Source organism: Nomia melanderi, chromosome 2 (genome assembly GCF_051020985.1).
Source record: "Nomia melanderi isolate GNS246 chromosome 2, iyNomMela1, whole genome shotgun sequence".
Classification (NCBI taxonomy): domain Eukaryota; kingdom Metazoa; phylum Arthropoda; class Insecta; order Hymenoptera; family Halictidae; genus Nomia; species Nomia melanderi.
In genome coordinates, this window is record NC_135000.1 from 22182337 (window position 1) to 22203943 (window position 21607).

General features: G+C 42.3%; 1 protein-coding gene across 3 annotated transcripts in view; it reads right to left on the bottom strand.

Moving 5' to 3' along the window:
- The window catches only part of Dgk (diacyl glycerol kinase 1), a 132349-nt gene that overhangs the window by 59004 nt on the left and 51738 nt on the right, over positions 1 to 21607 (bottom strand). For all 3 annotated transcript variants that reach the window (XM_031971494.2, XM_031971492.2, XM_031971493.2), the window contains one exon: positions 20866 to 20954. In XM_031971494.2, coding sequence (XP_031827354.1) covers positions 20866 to 20954 — 89 coding nt within the window. The remainder of the gene's footprint in view (positions 1 to 20865; positions 20955 to 21607) is intronic.

Sequence of the window (21607 nt, forward strand, 5' to 3'; positions counted from 1 at the left end):
CGAGCAAGGAAAACAAGCCTAAAAAGGAAGAGCCCGGTCCACAGCCATCAATCAAGATAAACGCGGATTACCTATCGTAATAGAATTCTAGCAATTCCGCTATCCGAGTCTTACACGACGCCGGCGACTAGCGTCCATGGCTACTTATCCCTCCGCGATCCCCGAGAGTTAATACATCAGAGAGCGAGGCAGTACCGGAAGCGGCTGCGTTCCTATTTCGTGGGTGACCGTCGGGAGACGAGAGTCGAGAGCGTCGGCGTGGCTCCGGAGACGGTCGAAATTAATCGGGTGGGATGGGTGTTCCCCGAAAAGATCGGCCGGTAATCCGGTCAATCCACCTTCGCCGGGGGTTCCCCTGGGTTCGACGATGACGCGTCGACCTCGCCTCCTCGTCACGCCCGCCGACCGACCCGGCGCGACGCCGCTGGCTCTCTTATTCGAGTGCGTCAGAGGTGACGTCACGTAGTAGCCTAGGCAACCACACCCTTGCCGCCTTGCGGTCCACCGGCGGAACCGCTTTTTCCACCTTTTCGTTCTCCACGCCCTGCCGCTACGGCGAAGGACGAGGTCGCAGCGGCAGGCACGCCGGCGAAGGACGAACCTGCAGAGGACGGGATACGCGCTGATGGATATTTGCTGGCGGAACTGGGACGTTACAGTTTCGCGGTAGAATTATTCTTCTGTGGTAAGGCGATGTTGTAATGTTCTGTTTGTGAGCATTCGCTTTAAAGATGATAGTGTTTGGATGGATGAGATGAGTGGAAAGGGAATTATTCTTATGTGGAGGGTGATATTGTGTTTTTTTGTGGCATGGTTTTGTTTAGAGATGATAGTGTTTGGGTGGTGAGATGAATGGAAAGGTAATTATTCTTATGTGGACAGGTGATATTGTGATGCTCTTGTGGGATGATTCTGTTTAGAGATGATAGTGTTTGGATGGGTGAAATGTATGGATAGGGAATTATTATTGTGGGGAAGTACTGTAATGGTGTTTTGTGGGATGAATCGATTTAGAAATGATCAGGTTTGGATGAATAAGATGAAAGGAAAGAAAATTGTTTTTGTCTGGAAAGAGTAAAGGGAATGTAGAGACCTTTTGTAATGATGCTTCGTCTTAGAAATAATTCGTTTGAATGGAATGAAATGAAACAGCCGAGAAGGTTAATGTGTTACTTAAACAGTTAAGTAGAAAATATAGAGTATTTTATCATACGACACTTCGTCTTCGAAGCAAACGTATTTGCAAATTTTGTCAGATGCCTGTACTATTGAATAAGATAATAAGTCAATACTGTTATAATTTATATTTTTTGTAAATAGTAGTACATCTTTGAAGAATCTTTCGAGTTCGATTATCTGAGAAACGAAATTTTCTATGAAAAAACCTTATATTCCACATGTTCCACTGATATTTCTGCTTAGTTTCACTTCTACGATTATGGGAACACCTTATACACAAGATTATGTAATGTGTTATACTTCGAAGCACACGACACGTGTGTCGAGTCCATTCTCCCATCATTATGCTTCGCCTAATAAACCAACGTGGTGGAAGTTCGTTAATCCGTGAGTCTTGTATGGTGCACGGCATATATGGACGTGTGCGCACCCACTTGGTTTTAATTTAGACGACCTCTCTACCGTCTAATTGGCTCGAACCGATCGGACCAATCTCTCACGCCCCCGCGGTTTTTCATTCCCCCGTAATCGCATCGACGGGGCGAGCGCGGTCGAAGCTAATCTGAACCTCGTTAATTCGCGTTTTTAACCTCGGAGCTAAGAGCAATTTCTAGCTTCGCCGAGGGAAGCTTCCCGGCAAGCTTGACTTTGGCTTCTGACAGTTCGTTGATGAGCAACGTTGCTGATGACATTGTTGCCCGTTTCTTGTTTATTTTTTCATTTTCCTTCATGCTTCGCTTTTCTCTCTTTTCTAATTATTTTCAATTCCCTATCTCTATTCGTCTCCATTGTAGCATGATGGAAAAGCTGTTCGCCTCGTTAGAATCTATCACTGACACCTTCATCGAATTATTCCTATCGCAAACACCGATAGTGCATAATTACGGTTTCAGCAATCCGTAGTTTCCAATTTACAGATCAAGCGAAGCATTCTACATGTTCATTTGATAGTTTGTTATACGATCCATTGAATTCCGACCGACATAATTGCTACCCTTTCTCATGAATCATCGGTATAACCAATGCACATGGTACAAACAACGAATGTTCAGTATCACCCCAGCGTAGACCGATCAAAACGATAAATCCCAGAAGTGGTCAATTTTTAACAGCTCCTACAACTATCTCCGATACTCCACAGATTGATAATCCTTGTATCTACGGAGTCCAGATATTTTCCAACGCGTCTCTGTATTATCTTAACAGTTCCCCGATACGTGAAACGAATCGCCCGTTCCCCGGCGGCGTGCTTATCCCTCGAAGGGTAAAGTGTACTTGGCGAATCGATAATTACTCGAGGCTCTCTATCCAGAAGCAAAGTAGCGTTTTAATCGGCGCAACGGGGGAGGGGACACGCGCACGAGAAAGACAGAGAGGAGGAGAGAAAGGGATAAATAGATAGGGAGAGGGAGAGAGGGAGGGAGGGAGAGAGAGAGAGAGAGAAGAAGCGAAATGGAGCGGAAGAAGGTCAGAGTAAGGGTCAAGAGCGGGTGTATATTTTTTTTTCTTCGCAGAAATAACCGTCTTATAATAAATGAAGCACGTGTCGGCCGCCTTCTGTGGAAAGTTTACGAGCCACCCCTTCGAGAGAGAACCCGGGGAGCCGTAAGCTGATTTCCAACGCCGGGCACCGGGGATAATTATCTCGGACGCGGACCATTTATCGTGTGTGTCGCGATGAGATTAAAACCGGAGTCGGAACCCGCTGCTCTCCACTCCCGCCCCCCCAAACGAGCGGACGAGCGCACAGTTTTATCAGCTCAGTCATGGAATTAACATTCCTTAATGGTTTTTCGAAGGAAAACATTTCCTTCGATGAAACATGGTTATGTAGCCTGCCGTACTTCGTGCATTATTTGCGAATTTCTTTGTATTTTTTATGGAATTCTATTTTTATAAGGTTCTCTTAGGTGTGAGGATGTCTTAGTACTTGCAAATTGATCTTATATGCGATCGGTTGTGGGTTTAAAGGGTTTATGTTCCTTGGCGTTGACTAGTTAGAGGAAATGCGTATAAGAAAATGGTGCACGTTTTGATCGATTAGATCTTTGTTCAATGAAATAACCAATTTTCTTTGTAATAATGCAATACTTCATGTTACAGGATCCAATGTATTGTAATATAGGACTAGTGCTCGTTAATCTCTAAAGAACGAAGAGGAAAACTATAACGCCGCGCGATCTTTCGCTGAATGCACAGCTGAGGATCAATATTACCGCGGGACAATAACGATATCACGAAATCGCGACGTGAAACTTCGCCCGGGGGAAATAATGCGACGCGCGACCGGAAAAACGTTGCCCCGGATTCCCCGTTCGCCGCCACGAGGAAGGGAACGGGGAGAATTATTTTCGGAAGAGACCGAATCGACGAAACTTCGACCCTTTAGATACTATTTCACGGTTCTTCGTGGTTACGCTAATGTTATTTCATGGGGAAAGTTTGTAGGGCCGGCGCAAGGGACGAGAGTGATTGTTTATAAATAAGTAAGTCCGAAACGTGGAACAAGATTTTTCTATTCGGGACTTCGTAGTTTCGGGTTTAACTTTCTGCGATCTCGGATGTCGGCGACTTCCAGCTTCGATATCTAAAACCGAAAACTGTGACCGAATAAATGAATTATTCAGATGGGAAATTGATATGTGATTTTCTTCTCTTCCAGTATTTAAAATTCCGATTTATCATTCAACTTTTTATGGAACGAATTTTTCGAACTTGAAACATTCTCATCTACAAGGCTTCAATTAGCAGGCCACGAAGAAAGAATTTTCAGTTTCATTAAAACCGTAACGTTCGGTTTAACTTCGATCTACAGGAAATTATATCAAAACTATTAATTGTGAATTCCTTGAATAAATAATAGGATCCACCGATACTATCGCAGTTCACTTATTTTAGAAACATATTTCGAAACATTTGTTTCGAATTCATCGCTGACGAGAAAAACCGCGCGAGTACTGTTCCGTTGGCCAACGTTTAATCCCAGTGTTCGACGCACCGCGAATAAGGAAAAAAAAGGCAGCGAGAGCGTTCTCCCATTCAGGATTTTCGGGCAAACGATGAACATTGTTGTAGCCGGAGGAAGCGGACCAATCGAGTTAAATCCGGACGTGTCGGACGATCACCGCGCCGAATCAAGATCCCATTTTTGTTTCGATCAGATCGACGTACAGAAGTCACCGCGCTCGGTCCGTTGATTTTTTTCCTCTGCTTCTCTGAGCGACCATCGAAATCCAATTCCCTGAACAAAGGGAGTGCAAATCCAGCATGTGCGAAGTGCGAACCCGTTCGCGCATGAAGCGCGGAAATTTCTGGGATAGCGGCAAGGATCGCCCGTTTCTTGTGATTGGAGGTCGTATCGAGGGGCGGACGATTAACGCGAGAGAATTACGGGTCGGTGAATTAGAAAGTGGCGCGGGCTGCTGATCGCTGCTCGAGCTCGTAATTGGCAGAGAATCTGCTAACGCGGTAATTAATACTCGTCCCTTCGCGATTTTAATTCGAATTCACACCATTCATTCGGTTCTCCGTATAATCTCTTATAACGTTCATCAAGGAAGTTAGTGATTTTCGTTCTCCTTTTTTCCTTACTCTTCTTTCCTCAAGTTTTTACGTTTCTCTGTTATAACAATATTTTATTGCACACTTTCTCATTTTACCGTAAATATATATAAATACTATGAATACATATTCATTGTATTTGCATTGAATGATACTCTAGTTCTTATCCTTTACTTTAAGTAACGCAATTTTCGCAACAACGTGTAATTGATAAAATCATAAAATATTGTACACTTTCTTATTTTACCGTGAATATATATAAATACTATGAATACATAGTCATTGTATTTGCATCGAACGATACTTTAGTACTTATCTTTTGTTTTAATTTTTGCGACAACGTGTAACTGATAAAATCATAAAATATCGTTGTCCTAACAATAATACAAATTTCGATCAAGTAAAAGAAACTGGAATACCGTTACCCAAACCAAAGAAACGCTTATTACCGAGAAAAATAAATCACCAGAACTTCGTAAATCTGTTATGTCCATTAACAAATGAACCTTCAAAGGTCTCGATGATAACGGACAGCGAGCCAAGTGGAAAACCGTGAACACGTTCCGCGTGATATTATCCGCGAGGAAGGGAAGTTGAATAAATTATTATTGTAATTCGTCAGAGCTGCGGAGAGAGAGCCCGGCTAATCGTTCGCGCTCGTCGTTCTGCTACGTTGGCGGAGTGCCAGCTCGGGACTCGGCGGCGTGAAAAATCGCGCGGCCACGGAACACGCCGGAATCACGCTAATTTCCATGAATTTGTGGGTGTTGCGCGTGCCGCACTGCACCGGCAATTTCACGGCCAGGTGAGAATCGCTTGTGTATACCGTGCCCGGCCGGCCGTAATTGGGGCCAGGCGATTAAGGAAACCTTTGTTCTCTTTCGAGGGACGAGAAACACACCGAGGCAGGCGTGTTCGGTAGCTACGGCGGCTACGAATCGAGCTGTTTATTGCCTGCCCTCTTTTAAACGACTCTTTTAAAGGATCCGACATCGGCCACGCCGATAAGTAATCCTATTATTTTTTGATAGATTCAATATTCCAATATTCCCTTTGAAAGAAGCGGAAACACGACGCTCGTTCGTGTTCTCCGACGCTTTGCATCATTCTTTAGCGTTCCACTGACTCGTAAGCCTATTAACATGCAGATACGATTGACTTTGTTGACTCGATAATTTCGCGGGATGCATTTATTGAGATCTTTAAATATTTTTTTTTTTGATATTTTTAGATATGGACGGAATTTGTAACGAAGGAATGATGAAGGTATTTTTGTATTGCAGTTTTTATACACAGTATCTGTGTATTGGAATATTATTGATGATTTTTAGTTTCTGTTCGGAATACTTGTTTATACGATAAAGACTATTTTATCGTTACCATTGTTTCTAATTTACCCAGCGTTATTAAAGGAAACTCTGGATGCAATGAATTATAGATACAATTGCGTATTACGATAACGATTATACAATTACGAATAATACGCGAGCATGTATTACGCTAATTGATTCTATCCATGTACCACGTTCGTAATAGCAGTTGCTGTAACGATGGAACACATAAAGCAACCTTCCAAGGGCGAGTAAAATTATCTCTGCTACTTGAAATTATATGAATAGTAATTCTCGGAAGTTTCCATGGTGTTTACTCGATTAATTTGCTCGAGAATAGTTGAAGAAATGGAACACTGATTGCATGATGTCTAATTAAACGATCCACCACTACATCACAATACAAAATCTTCAAGTTAAACGTCTTCGGAACTCCTCTTTCCTTCCATTTCGTCTCTGAACAGATCCTAATATCAAAAATAATAGATACTCGTTGGCAATCATCGAAACAATGATTATCCTTAACGACGATCCCGGTCCTCCAATTACCGTCGCCGGCGTATTACTCCGATACACGGGGCGGCCATTTATTTTCCCGGCCCCTCGAAATAAACCACTTATTATATCGATCATTAACGACGCAACCAGTTCCCCGAGAATTTGAAATTGATACGCGCGAATCGGTGCACGGGCACCTTTGGAAATTTTGTTCCCGCAGTTCCGAGGAACATTTATTTACGACGATATCGATGTTCCGTTGCAGGATCAAGAAACAATTTCGCGTTCCGCGCGCAGCAACGCCAAGCCACGCGGAAATAAAAACCAGAGGAAAAAGAGAAGATCGACCGCGAACAACGTTGATACTATAGTATTAACTGGATTACCTGTTTCTTTACTGACAAGGAAAGTTACCAAATCCGTAAATTCAAAAAATTATGAAACTTTTTAAGTAGAGTAACTCGAACCTAATACAATGCAATTTTTTCCTGCCGAATTTCACTTTGAAGAGATGAAACCACCTTTTGAAGAAAATGAAAATATCCTTCTTTCTTGTGGATTATCTTGAGAACGGTAAGAGGAAACGAAAAAAAGTTTAAACAAATTGTCCTTTGACGTTTATAAAATTGTAAAATAAAATTTTTCAAAATATCCTTACCACCGATCTTTTTTGAAAAATTTGTGTTTAAGTACATATGGCTTTCGTAAGTGACAAATACATTTTTTATTTGACTTTCCAAATTGAAATTTAGTCAAAAAAAACAAATAGTACTTAACACGTTAAGCGCCATGTTAGTTACCCATGAACTTCACTTCTGAATTACTTGAAAACAATAGTACTAAATTGATAATAGTGTAACGTAAGAATTATAACGCCAAATAATTAATCATTATTCCTGCTTGTCTTTGCTACAAAAGAATAACTCTATGGAACAACGGTCAAGATTTTCCTGTCACTTAACGTGTTAATACTGAAGTATCGAAGCGTTTCCACGAGTTTTCTTCACCAATCTCCACGGTATTATTATTTCCTTGGAAATTCCCGTTCCGAAAGCAGGTTCTCGTCGACCGGTCGGTCGGCTCGCGGATAAATAGAGAACGCGCGCACGTTCCGCTCATTTCGCTTCTCGTTTCAATGATTTAAGTGACCCGCAGGCAGCCGCGATCGTTATTTATGCCCTCGGTTTCGGGGCCGAAAGCTTTCGAAGCGGCTCGAAAAAATACTCGATTCCGTTCGCATCGAACGGCGGGCGGCCGGGTCGAGAAGAGAAGAAAAAAGTTAATCTAGAAGGTCGTAAACGCCGCGGAAAATAACACTGAACTTCCCAGACTCTTCCGCGAATCGATAAAACGGTAGACTTTACGTATGACCGCCATTCGCACCCACGATGAAGGCCGTTCTGCATGGGAATCGGTATTAAATGCGTGGAAAATTGAAACACGTTTGGTTTAATTCGACCTTCTTCGAGACAAATGCTTTGCCGGCGCAGATTCGATTGGAATCTGCGACCACGTCGATAGAGTCGTTTTAACATTAAACGTACCGCGACCGGTCCAATGACCGGTATTGAGACATGATTCAAAATTCTGCGTTTTCTTTCAACCATTCAGCTTTACATCGACTGTTATACCATCTGATTAAACGGTTATCCAATTACCCTTTTTCTTTTCGTTTATGTTTCCACTGCGAAGAAATTATCGTCTAACTTGTTTACCATTATTTTGTAATTATTCGACTCGACTACAGAATCCAGGTTGGGATGGCAGAGATGGGACTCCAGGACGAGGTCTCATAGGAACCAAGGCCACATCCGGCAGACCGATGGGAAGGTCGGGATACTTTTGGTCGAAAATGACTTTAGACTATACAAACCAGGTTTCCAAAGTGGAAAACTTTGATTCCGTCGGCCAGAATTGCCAGGAAGGTCGGGGGTAGCCATTTGACTTAGCAGTGATGGGACTCCAGGACGAGGTCTCATCGGGACAAAGGCTACATCCGGCAGACCGATCGGAAGGTCGGGATACTTTTGGTCGAAAATGACTTTAGACTATACAAACCAGGTTTCCAAAGTGGAAAACTTTGATTCCGTCGGCCAGAATTGCCAGGAAGGTCGGGGGTAGCCATTTGACTTAGCAGTGATGGGACTCCAGGACGAGGTCTCATCGGGACAAAGGCTACATCCGGCAGACCGATCGGAAGGTCGGGATACTTTTGGTCGAAAATGACTTTAGACTATACAAACCAGGTTTCCAAAGTGGAAAACTTTGATTCCGTCGGCCAGAATTGCCAGGAAGGTCGGGGGTAGCCATTTGACTTAGCAGTGATGGGACTCCAGGACGAGGTCTCATCGGGACAAAGGCTACATCCGGCAGACCGATCGGAAGGTCGGGATACTTTTGGTCGAAAATGACTTTAGACTATACAAACCAGGTTTCCAAAGTGGAAAACTTGGATTCCGTCGGCCAGAATTGCCAGGAAGGTCGGGGGTAGCCATTTGACTTAGCAGTGATGGGACTCCAGGACGAGGTCTCATCGGGACAAAGGCTACATCCGGCAGACCGATCGGAAGGTCGGGATACTTTTGGTCGAAAATGACTTTAGACTATACAAACCAGGTTTCCAAAGTGGAAAACTTGGATTCCGTCGGCCAGAATTGCCAGGAAGGTCGGGGGTAGCCATTTGACTTAGCAGTGATGGGACTCCAGGACGAGGTCTCATCGGGACAAAGGCTACATCCGGCAGACCGATCGGAAGGTCGGGATACTTTTGGTCGAAAATGACTTTAGACTATACAAACCAGGTTTCCAAAGTGGAAAACTTTGATTCCGTCGGCCAGAATTGCCAGGAAGGTCGGGGGTAGCCATTTGACTTAGCAGTGATGGGACTCCAGGACGAGGTCTCATCGGGACAAAGGCTACATCCGGCAGACCGATCGGAAGGTCGGGATACTTTTGGTCGAAAATGACTTTAGACTACACAAACCAGGTTTCCAAAGTGGAAAACTTGGATTCCGTCGGCCAGAATTGCCAGGAAGGTCGGGGGTAGCCATTTGACTTAGCAGTGATGGGACTCCAGGACGAGGTCTCATCGGGACCAAGGCTACATCCGGCAGACCGATGGGAAGGTCGGGATACCTTTGGCCGAAAATGAGTCTGGTTGCCGTAGAAATAGGTTTATATAGACTGCCGGTGCCTTTAATGTCAAATATTGAGATAGGTCGTTCTAGAAAATCACTTTACTCGGCATTAGGATTGGAAAAGTGTTTACTCCTTGCTTTGTGATTCATCGCCTAATCGGGCTCATAAGAGCTACTCCATCACTAATAATTACTCAGAGGAAAGAAGTATAGATTCAAAGAAATTCAAATTTAAATTAAGATCAACTCGCTAAAAGAAGCATTGATTCAAACCCGTCAGAAACCTTTCGTCGATACACTTGAAGCATGGAAGAGGATCAAGTATAAATAACATCCTCAAACCAAACACCTAAAACTTGCAAGTATACGCCCTTTCCAATCTCGCGGATTTAATTTTCACCTGTATTCGAAGGGGAACAAAATTCCTGTCGCGAATCCAGCTCGCAAACTGGGAGGATCGAGGTGAACGCCGGTGAGTCTGCCGTTTGATAGCTAGTCAGGAGTACACCTATCTCGTAGATCGTTTATAATTGCCGGTCCAGTTGCCCGTTGCCCGTTGAATCAGCTTTCGTCAGACGTTGGGTATCAGCTAATAGAAAGCACTGCTGATAATGATCATCCGGCAGAGGAAATACTAGCGACTCCGCTCGTCGAAACTCGGTTGCCGGGCAAAGCGGCTTACGCTGGCGGCGTCCGCTCGCGCCATTCACGCCGCCGAACACGCGAAATAATCAGCTTTGCAACGGCCAACGGGTGATTCTTCCAGCAAAGGCGGGCCGGAACGCTGAAAAAGGAAGCCAAGCCAATTCCAGAGCTCCTTGCCAGCTGAGAAAGGCGTGTTCCCATTGCGGCTGACTCGCTCCTCTGTTCGATAACCATAATTAACCCTTTGCCTTCGAATGTCGACATTTCGGCGAGATCAAATTCTCGTATTTGAAAGACTAAGTCGTGGACAAATGGTTTAATTACTCGAACAGCAAAAGATCAGCACGTATAATTTAGCTTCATCTGCTGAAGGTTTTGTATATTTCAAGAAATCTTCGTGTGCAAAGGGTTAAAAGCCACCTGGACGAGGGACTAATCATTTCCGGTCTATTTTTCGACGGAACGTTCGCAGTTATTGCGGTTTTCGCTTGGACAGCAATCCGAAGCGGGTTCGGTACGATTCAGCATCGTTTGCCAATGGAACGAAAAATATTATTCGATCGTACGCGGTGACATTTAGTTTTCTGCCCGGCGAAACCACTGTGGACGGTGTGGAGATTTAGTAAACTTCGGTGGTTCGAGTTTGATTGCGAGAGAATTTGAATGGATGTTTGAGGTTTCTTGCGTGGAGGCACTTGTGGGATTGATGTGACTTTGGGATTGATGCATTGTCAAGCAATGAGGGAGATTGTTCACTTTTATTGGTGAGGCATAATCTTTTTAATTTCTTCACTTTCTTTTTTCTTTCAATTTATCATAATCAAATTACATAAAGTGAAGAATCATCGTTATTAGATTGTTATCGTTTAAAACATCTGCTATGCTTCATAAGAGTTTTAATTCGCGAAACTTCCAAAGAGATTTGCGAAAAATATGCAGCGGGGCAAAAAATATGCGTGAAATATAAAGTGGACCGTTCCGACTTGTTTGATAATTTTAATTTTAAGATAAAAACAAAACCTTTTTTGATTTGTTACCGTGAAGAATGTTTGTTTCAGGTTAAATCCTCGATGCAAAGATACGAGTAACCCATTAGCGAGACTTTGTCGGGATATGAACTTTCAGCGCCGAATTCTTTCAAATGCGAACACACTGGGAATTCCTTGCGCGCGGAAAACAGTTTCTTGCGGGCAAGTTTCGAAGACAGGGTCCGTGGTCCTGTCGTCGGCCGATGATCAACGCGACGGCGATCTATCACGGACACGGGCGAAGTGGAAAACGGTGTCGGAGGCAGCGATACTGGCTTCGCGACAGTGAACCTAACTTCTTGTCGTCTTTTTCTGTGTACTTTCTTTCTCTTTTTTTCGAAAGTTCATCGGAAACTTTCAAGACTTTCGCGCAGAATGCGGCAAAGCTATTTACAATGCGTTAGTCGATAGATGATAAAGATTAAAGAGTTTCAAAGACAGCTTTGCGAAAGCATTAGCTTGTAGCTGGAAGCAAATTCGACTAGAAAACGACTACAAAATTTGAGCGAGTAGTAGTAAGTAGTATTTAATGTTAAGTACTGTTACGTGTAGTTTAATGTTAAGGTTGCAGCATGAACGAAGAGGATTTAATTAAAGAAAGGCGTATTTATCGCACAGATTAAACAGATTCACTAATTAATTAAGGTATCGCATCGCGCGAGCTGCACGATACGAAGTAATTTAATTGAAAACAATGTGTTCTTCTCGGGTACCCATCATTAATTACGGCCGGCGTTAAATTTTCGACGAGAGTTCGTTCCAATTATTGTCTAACGATAATAGCGGCTCTATAATTGCTCACTTCGGAACGCTCTTTGCAGAGGGCATAAAGGAAAAACGGGTCCAAGTTACGCAACAGCTTGTAATATTCATTAAGAGGAGCAAAAAGTTCTTGATTACCGGCGAGCCAGCGGAACCGAGCCACTCGAAGCAAGTTACGGACACCGTGTTTGGCCAACTTCCCTCTAAGTTTCTGGTCAGTGAATTGAATTACATTTTACAGTAACATTCTGAATTATTTCAGAAAATGAACGCTCGCTTTCACCTTTCCGCCTGTTAATTTCTCTCGACATTGTTCCCCTCGTTTCTTCGGACTCATTAAAGCATAGAAGCGGTGTTTTATAAAGTCCAGCCACTTTGCACCGCACTTGTTGCCTCATTGCATAAATATTCCGTTGCGGTGATCCTCAGATAATATTCGTTGCGTTATATTATCGTATTTTACTTGATAGTGTCATAATACTTGCGAGCAACAGTGTACGTGCTCGAATATTGAAGTTTCTTTTCAGGAATAATCTTATTTATAATTATATTCCAGTTTTAATTGGAATTATTCTGTATATCTGACTAACAATTTTAGATTTTATTGACAATTTTATCGGCATGTTAGTCGTGTAAAACATATTTATCGTTAGAAGTAGCAACGTTCTCCTGCGTATTCGATTTAATTGAATTTTAACACTCCCAGAATCGAGCGTGGATCTAATAAAATTACCAACGGCGTGGAACTTCTTGATGTTTAACTGACTTCGAGCACTCGGATCCATCCGTGCATAATTAATGGCATATATTGGAGGAAGGTAGGACAGAGCGGATTGAATGCTCTCAGTAATGGTCAGAGTTGGAGATTTGAGGTCGATCGTGACCGACGTGGATTAGTTAATCATGTCTGGCATGTTCAACTGTGACTCAGACTGAACGGACTACTTACTAGACGATGAATTCATTCATTCTTCTTACATTATTCTCAAGATGGAAAGTGAATTATGAATACTTAAAAATATTCAAAAAATTCGACTATACGTGTATATTCGTATTCTAATACCAATGAAAAATATTTGATTAAATACTATATTAAATCAATCATTATTTACAACACATTGACCGTCAAATCAGCACTCATCAAATTGCACATACAATTAAACCAATTTTTCTAACGAAAGAGAAACTGGAAACTCAACATTTTTCACAGCGATTGCTCCCTTAGCACTACAGCTCCCAGATGAGTCAAAATGATCCTGATATCCTTCACAGTTACTAAACAGATACAGAGACTCGTTTAAAAAATTATTAAAGTCTATATAGCAATACGCAAACTGAAATACAAATCAATAAAAACCTTAATAAATACACTGCTCATAGTTTCCACAAAGAAATTTTAAGAAGTCAGTTCAAATGCTTGATAGTTCCAGTGTTAGTCTTCTCGAGCCTCATGCATCTAATAAAATTCAGTTTGTTCAATACTTCGCCGATATAATGAATTTCAAACCTACACAAAAAATCGTGACACCTGAATTCAGATAACACGACGGTCAAAGTATTAATATCTCTCGTTACAGTACTACTGAGAACTAATTTTGTTCTCGTATCCGTACCGAAGGATCATCCGGCTGCTGGCAAGGATTTATCGGCCGGCATTGTTCTGCTCTTAGCACCCTCTTTGCACGTGAATTTCACCGTTCGCTCGGCAAACGTTCCGGAAAAGAAGGCTCGAATTACATCAACGATCGCGCGCGTTATTTTCTCTGAGACCTCGCGCGCGCGCGATCGCTCGCGACGCTCCTGATGGCCCTCTGCTTCTCGGTGGCTCTCCCCGTGAGCCAGCGGATAAAAGAGACGGTAATATCGCGCGATCAAACGGATCACTCTTCCTTTATTTATACGTCCGACCGACTAAATGTTCGCCGGTCAAAAATAAATACAATAAATACCCGACGAGTCATAAAACGGCGACTTCATTCGGCCGAGATCTCTTAAAGCCCCGTGCGGGCCGGTAGAAAAATAGCGAAGTCGTAAACGCGACAAACTGAGACTCAAGTGTCTGATCCGGAAACGATCCGAGGATCCCGGATTCGTGTAGAATATTTTTCACAAGGGTTAACGCTGGGACTACCGAACAATCAAATTGATTGTACTTTATTAATGTGTATTAAGGTTTTGGTACCTACAAAAATCGGAATTTACATTAGCTTACTGTGTACTGCTAGGGGATCAGATGGCTACGCTGAGGAATTCAACTGATCGAGCAGTTTTCATTGTTTCTCGATCAATTTTCTATTACTTCTTCTCCTCATTCTTAATATTCTCTAAAACTATAGAACTAAACTAGAAAGACACCTCTTGCTCCTCTACCGTCCCATTAGACATCAAGTGATCTCCCAAGAGTAGCTAATAGCCTTAACCTGTGCAATTGCGAACGAAATCCTGGAGCAAGGGGTTAATTCCCTCGTCTAATGCGCAGCGTCTTCTTGCAAGGATAAAAGGACAGTCGCGTGAAAACGATATACCGAGTGAGTGTGGCAGGAAGACGGTAACGCAGGAGAGCCGGTTGTTAATTAACAAGAAAGCAGGCGAGGCGGACGGCCGGGAGTCAATTGCGCAACATTTGTTCAAGCTGCTGCGACGTAACTGTGGAAGGAAAGTAAATACGAAAGGCGGGGGAGGCCCGATATAAAGGATCGTTATCCTGGCCGGCGGATAACGACGTATACTCGTCTTTCAGGCCGCTTCTCCGCGGCCGACAATCCATCACGCGGGGAACATTATCAGCCATCGTGTCAAGTCGCGATAACAACCGGCGTCGTTACGGCTTGATCCCCGCGAGCACCATAAATTTTCTTAACAACCGATTATTATTGACACCGGCCGCCGATAAAAATTATTTCCTATCGCGTTTCGACCGGCAAGCGCAGCCCATTCCTCAGGAATCGAGAGAACGCCACCGCAATCGGAGACTTTAATCCTTGAAACATGTCGCCATCGCGTTCATCGTAATCCTTCATGATCGATTAGCGATGTAATATGTACTTTTTCCCCTCGATAATCCTACCGGAACACGGATTTCATGTACTTATACTGAGTCCGCCAAGCTTACCGTGAAATGAACAATTTCGCTGAAACTTAAAACGCTTGTCTTATGATGAATATCTTCATAATTAAATATGTATACACATGAGAATCGTGGGTTATGCGATAACCGGGATAAGGTTCTATTTAGTTCCCAAAGTAAACATTGTTCATTATTCAAATTCGTTCCTTCAATTAGAGAACCCGTTTCCTCTAATTCACAGGATAATTCGGCATTCCTACGCTGCATATTCTTCGTTCTAACGGGTTCAAAATGAAAGCAGACGAAAGAGTCTTCAACATTACATTTCATAAATTATTCGGGAGACATGTATACGGAGACCTACGAAATTACCGTGTAATTTTCGATAAATGAGGAAGTTCGAGCTTTCTCTTTGCTTCACTCTGGAAATTCGTTCTTTGAAGAAAATAACGCGAAATGAATTTCTTTCCTAGATTCTTCGGATCCTATCCTAAGATCAGAATTAAATTCCGTTTCCCTATTTATTCTTTAAAAAACTTCATAATATCCTCATAATGTAAAAAATACATAATCACCATATGTTTAACTCTATACCATACAACTTTTGTCTGACGCACTGTTCTGTATCACTCATAGTTTTTAAGTTATTGAGTTTACCCCAGGAAACGTCCGTTTTTTGCGTTTTACTGCGCTACAAGTTACTGCTTGAAAACAAAATTTCCTCGAATAGCAACGATAACTTTTAAGAATTAAGCTAAAACTGCATGTCGAATGAGAAGTGCGGAGTGTGCAAAAGAGAAAGGGTTAAGAAGGCAAGCATTGAAGAAGCGCAGGCGGCCAGCGTTCGACTTTCCCCTCGTTTAAATTTTCTTACATCGTAACGATTACGGGTAATCTGTTGGCCGTCGATAAAATTTACAGCGAACGATAAACAACGTCGTCTCGGGGTGGTGCGAGGTCGAGCGAATTTCGGAGTGTTCGTATGCGACCGCGCCGATTCGTGGTCGGGCACTGGGAACGGCAGCACACCGCGCGCCGGCCACACGAGCGTGCACGCAAACACGTAACCATCGCGGCATAAACTTGCCATAACTCGCACCTGTTCGCGCGAACGTATCCCCGCCGTAATGGCCGCAGGAATAGTTCGGGATTTTATGGGACGCGTCGCTCCCCCTCGGCGCGTGTTAACGCTTTGTACTTTCTCCGGGAACCGTTCTCCCTGTGTATCGTCGATGCGCCGTCAGATAGGACCCGAGCATCGAACAATCCCATAGTGATGTCCCATGAAACGCAGCTACCGTGTTATGGCGCGGGGAAAGATCATTTTAACCCTTAAGTCGTACGTTCGATCTCTCCGATTGCTGACGAAGTATACTGTAACGCTAAAATGCAAATGGAAACATAAACTATTCGTAATTTTAATGATTGAATGTTATAGTTTAATCAAGAGGTGCATGGAGTTTCAACGTTAGATATGCACGAAGGAAAATGTAGATAAATAGAGATGTTGAGTAGTTTGATAGGTCGATGTGCAATACGTAAGGGTTGGAATAATTGAAGATTAGGGTTAAGATAATTGGTTTTCACGGTGCAACTTTCTTGAGTTTCTAACAGATGATATACAGGTGAATGGTGCAATGAGAAGAAAGTAGGGCATGTTGTAATCGTTGGACTGATGTAAATTGAAGATATTAGTAATTGGTTTGTGGAGAGGTAATAGGAAAATTGTCGCAGTCCTCCGTAATAAAGGGATAATAGAGAAGTTGTTACACTTCTGAGTAATCTATTGCTTAAGAAGGGACAGTAAAGAATTTGTAATAATTCTTGGTAGTCAGTGTTTCTTTGAATTCCTTATTCTGGGTGAAAACAACCACACAGGCGCGATTCCAACCAGACAACAGCGTCCCTCGTACAACTACCTTTTACGTCCACCGAGATTGTCTACTTTAACGATTAGATCGGTCAAGAAGTCTCCTCGCCGTCGAAGAGAAAGTTAACGCGTTGACTACCGTTGGTGCAGTTTCGCGTCATTTTATACTCGCCTGTCAAATCGAAATTGATCGGAGTCTCGTGTGCACGTTCTGAGCGAAACTGCAGAAGCAAAATGTACCGAAATAAATAGCTTTTGGTTTTTATACGGTTGAACTGGATTTTAAAGTTCGATGATTGTTTTTGGCGGAGTTTGGCGGTAAATTTGTGATTGCGTGGAAAAGAGACACGAAACGAAGGTATTTACGTCGAACGTTGTTGAAACAGACTTCCAATTTTGTTTTAATGCCTTTCGCGCGGGGAAAATAATGTACATTACAACGCGAAGCAAATTCAAAGGTATCGAAGGATCAGCCGCGTATATTAAATGAAAAGTTCCATATTTGCGCGTGGAGCAAACACAACAAAATAAAACAATTTATTCTGACCCGAAAACAGCAGTCCACGTAGCTCGCAATGTCCGAAGTAGCACAAGTCCGAAAATGCAAGTGCACAAATGCGTCCGGCTCAATCAGCGAGAGAAATATCCGGGACATAACGTGGAAAGTCGATAAGCTGGAAAAATTGAAAACTGAAAAGCGTATTGACTTGGTCCTGTCTTCCGGCAGCGCTGAATATCGAAATCCGGCCGGTAAAACGAAACGTGGCCGGCAGCGGCAGCTCTTGGATTTTTACAGTTAGCGTGTTGCATGCTGTATGTTAACATGTTCACGTCATTACTGGTCTCAGAGTATTGAAATGAAATTAAAATGAACATATTGAATACACTTCATTAAATAACAATACAAGTATGTTTAATATGTATATATAAGAAATGTTCACAGTGTCACTTATTGTAATAATATTAATCCTTTGCAATTGAGTGGTGACTCTCACTCACCATCTGATTTTATACAGTGAAATTATAAAATTTGATATTTAATATTTTACCTTGTATAATTCATCAATTTGAAAAATATTGAAATAAAATAACTTCGTTCCTCAATGTACGTATGATTTCTTTCCGAGTTAGTTTCACCAAATATCGCCTTTATCTCACCAGAAAATGTTAAAATATTTGTAGTGATAAACTTCCGAGTGCAAAGCGTTAAGGATAAATTGATTGCTTGATTGTGAGAAGAATGCCAAGATTTGATTACGCAAGGAAGAAGAAGTATTAATATTAGAAATAGAAACGAATTTGGTATTTACTCTGTCTACTGTAAAGATTAACTATCGGTGAAAGTAATATCTAACTTCCATTCAAAAACAGTAAATAACATTTACATATGTCGAATTTGATTAAAAATTTTAATTTGACGAAAATTTTAATCGTTAGTTTTACACGATATTATAAGGTAAAGTTAAATCAGATCGACGAATTTTTTCGAGTTCCGATTGGTTTGATACTAGATTCTTGATTAATAAGTTAAATACTATAATTAATTTCATTCCAATACTATGAACAGTGTACGAGGAAACCGAAAATAAATCGATTGTTACAGTTTCTATAACAATTACATATTGATCATGTTAAATGCTCAGTTGTTCTAGCGTTAGAGATTGTAATATCGGTCATTTTCGAGTCATTGTTGCAGCACGATAGCGCCTATCGAGTAGCCGCCCCTGGTGTTCTCGTCCAGTTACGATATATTTCGACGGTCATTTATATCGTTCTCGTGTCTGGTTTCGATACGTGGCCACGCGTTTCAGAACCAAGTTCCGCTGACGCAACGCGGCATCGACGCGCCGTTCAACGTCACCCTCGATTCCGCCCAGCCATTAATTTCTTTTCCCGTTCGAGAACTCATTTGCGAGCTGTCCCGGCCTCGTCTTCCCGGGGATTAATGGAGATTACTTGTTGCGAAGATTTTCGCGGCGGCGGCCAAGGTTTTCGCATTCTTCGACTCGCTCGGAGAGAAAAATCGCCTGATAAACGTTCAGCTTAATCATAACTATAAATAGAACTTCATCGTTCTTGCACCTCACGATCGGTAATTATCAATCTATCATCACGAATGAATGGATATTCCTGAATTTATCGATTCATTTACGAGTTCTGATTGATCCTTTAGTCTCCTAATTGTATTAAAATGTATCAATTTTTTCCGATAATCGGAACATATTTCATTCGACGATATTGAATCTGCGAGAAGAAATTTATATTTTTAGCAATCGTATCATGATACTATAATTTATGTATATTATTAACAAATGAATGTATCAAACAATTGAATTCTTAATGAAATATTTTCTAAATTAACGACTGATAAATAATATTGCTCGATGCTTCCATGATAAAATTCAACATTATATTAAATCAGCCAAAGACTCTCATATTCTGATAGGAAATTCCAACGAAAATTTAATTATATTAAATACGTTGCCCTATTTTATTGACAACCTTCATACTGTCTTTTTTACTTTCCTCATTCCTAACATTTCGCCCTACATTACAATACAAATGAAAAGCTAAAAAATATAACAAGATTTCCTCGTTAACCTGCCGGAATTTCGGTTTCACGGAAATCCCGATTTTTCGTTAACGAGTTCCCTGAATATTCGGGCAAAGTTGTGCGAGAGAAATCACGAAAATCATCGGCGCCGCTGGAGACAAGAATAACCGGCACCGAAAATGTTTGTACGAAATTACAGCGATAATTTCTTCCGGTGCGGTTCATTATCCGTCGCCATTGTCCCGGCGGCGCCATTCGCGAGCATTCGGAGCGGCTGGAACGCAGGCCAGAAATGCACCGCGGGGACGCATTATATCGCGGATCGGCGCAAATTTAGTCGATAAGTACTTTCGAGGACCGCGCGTCGGCGAAAAATCGCGATGAAATTACAATCGGGACTACGGCGAGCCCGGCGCGGCCATTTCTACGCTATATACCGCGCGCATCCGCCCCTAATTATTTCTTCCCGCTGCTCGCGGAATTCACGAAGTGAGTCGCTGACATCACGCGTCTCTCCCGTTCCAGCGGAGAATTTGATGTATCCCGGCAGATCGCATTTTTTCTTCGAATCAACTGGGAAATTAACGGAAATATTCGGCGAATCCCGAAGCCCGTGAAAATTTGAAAAAACAAGTCGGGAGTTTTGAAGCGACGAGACGGATAGCAGTTCGGATAATAGTTCAGCGTTCGGATGTAAAAGTTTGCGGAATTTAATCTGTCTTCTCGCGTCGAATTTTTCTGAAATTGTTGGAGTTATTCTTTTACGTGAATGGAATATCGGGAGTCTACGTATGCCGTTCAAGATTTTCGGAAACACGTTTTTTAGAAGAACCCGGGTGAACCATGATTTCGGTTATCGAAATATTGACATTGGAATTAGAGCTCTGAAAGTTTATTTATTATTAAATCGCAAATATTGCGTGTTTATCATTTTCGTTGATCTACGACACTAATGAAGTAAAAAGAATTTTAACTTGCGACGATATTTATATGGTTATTATAACCATGATACAGTTCCCACTCGAGAGAATGAAGATTTATTTCAATTTCTTTTTGGCAAATTGATTTATAAACTCGTGAATTTGTATGAACATCAGCTGCCTATTGGTTTATTGTGACTGCCAATCCCACGATTGAGAACGTGATAGATAATCGAACAACGGGTCGAATTTCGCTGGCGATGAACGATCGGCGTTCGATCGCGGCAACAAAGGGCTTTATGAAACAACTTACCCCATCCGGATGGTATTTCGGCACGCCGCTGGGCGTTGTTACCGAACCGCAAAATTCGGTGAGGACATCCTGTAGCTTTCGCGTGGAATCTGAAACAATGGAGTCGAAACTAAAATTCGACGTGTAGTGCGTTGTTGCGGTGTCGATCGTGCGCGATCTCGCGTGAACCTTCGTCCGAACATTCCAAAAACAAGCTGACGCCATTGCGATTAGAGATGTTCAAATAATAATAACAACGGTTTAATCGAAATGTCGTTTAACCATCGATGCAACCAGCCAGCGAAACAATGATTAAAAACGGGAACATAAATCGCAGAATACAGAAGAAAATTGTTTCATTCCCGAGAAACAATAATTAAGATCGGGATGCAAAGGCTTTTTATATTTCATTGACCAACGCAGAGGGGTATCAACGGAAAACGCGGAGTCGAATAAAACCTCGTTTCCTGTTCTGTTCATTTTCTCGTTTCTTCGACTTTCGCGCGAGTGTTTAATTAACGTTCATGCGGCCACGTGGAAATTTATGCAAACCGTTGTTTCCGCATCCGGGGAGAATTAATAACACGCTAAGTTCCGCGGCCACCTAACTGTGCGAACGCTCGTCCATCATTCTCGACGGAAAATAAGATTCGCGTTTGCGGAATGGAATTTCGGGAAACTTTCGCGGGTCTTGAAACTATCGCGCTCGCGAGATCTCGGGAAGTGGACGTGTTATAGTTCTTCGGCTCTTTCTCGATCTAAT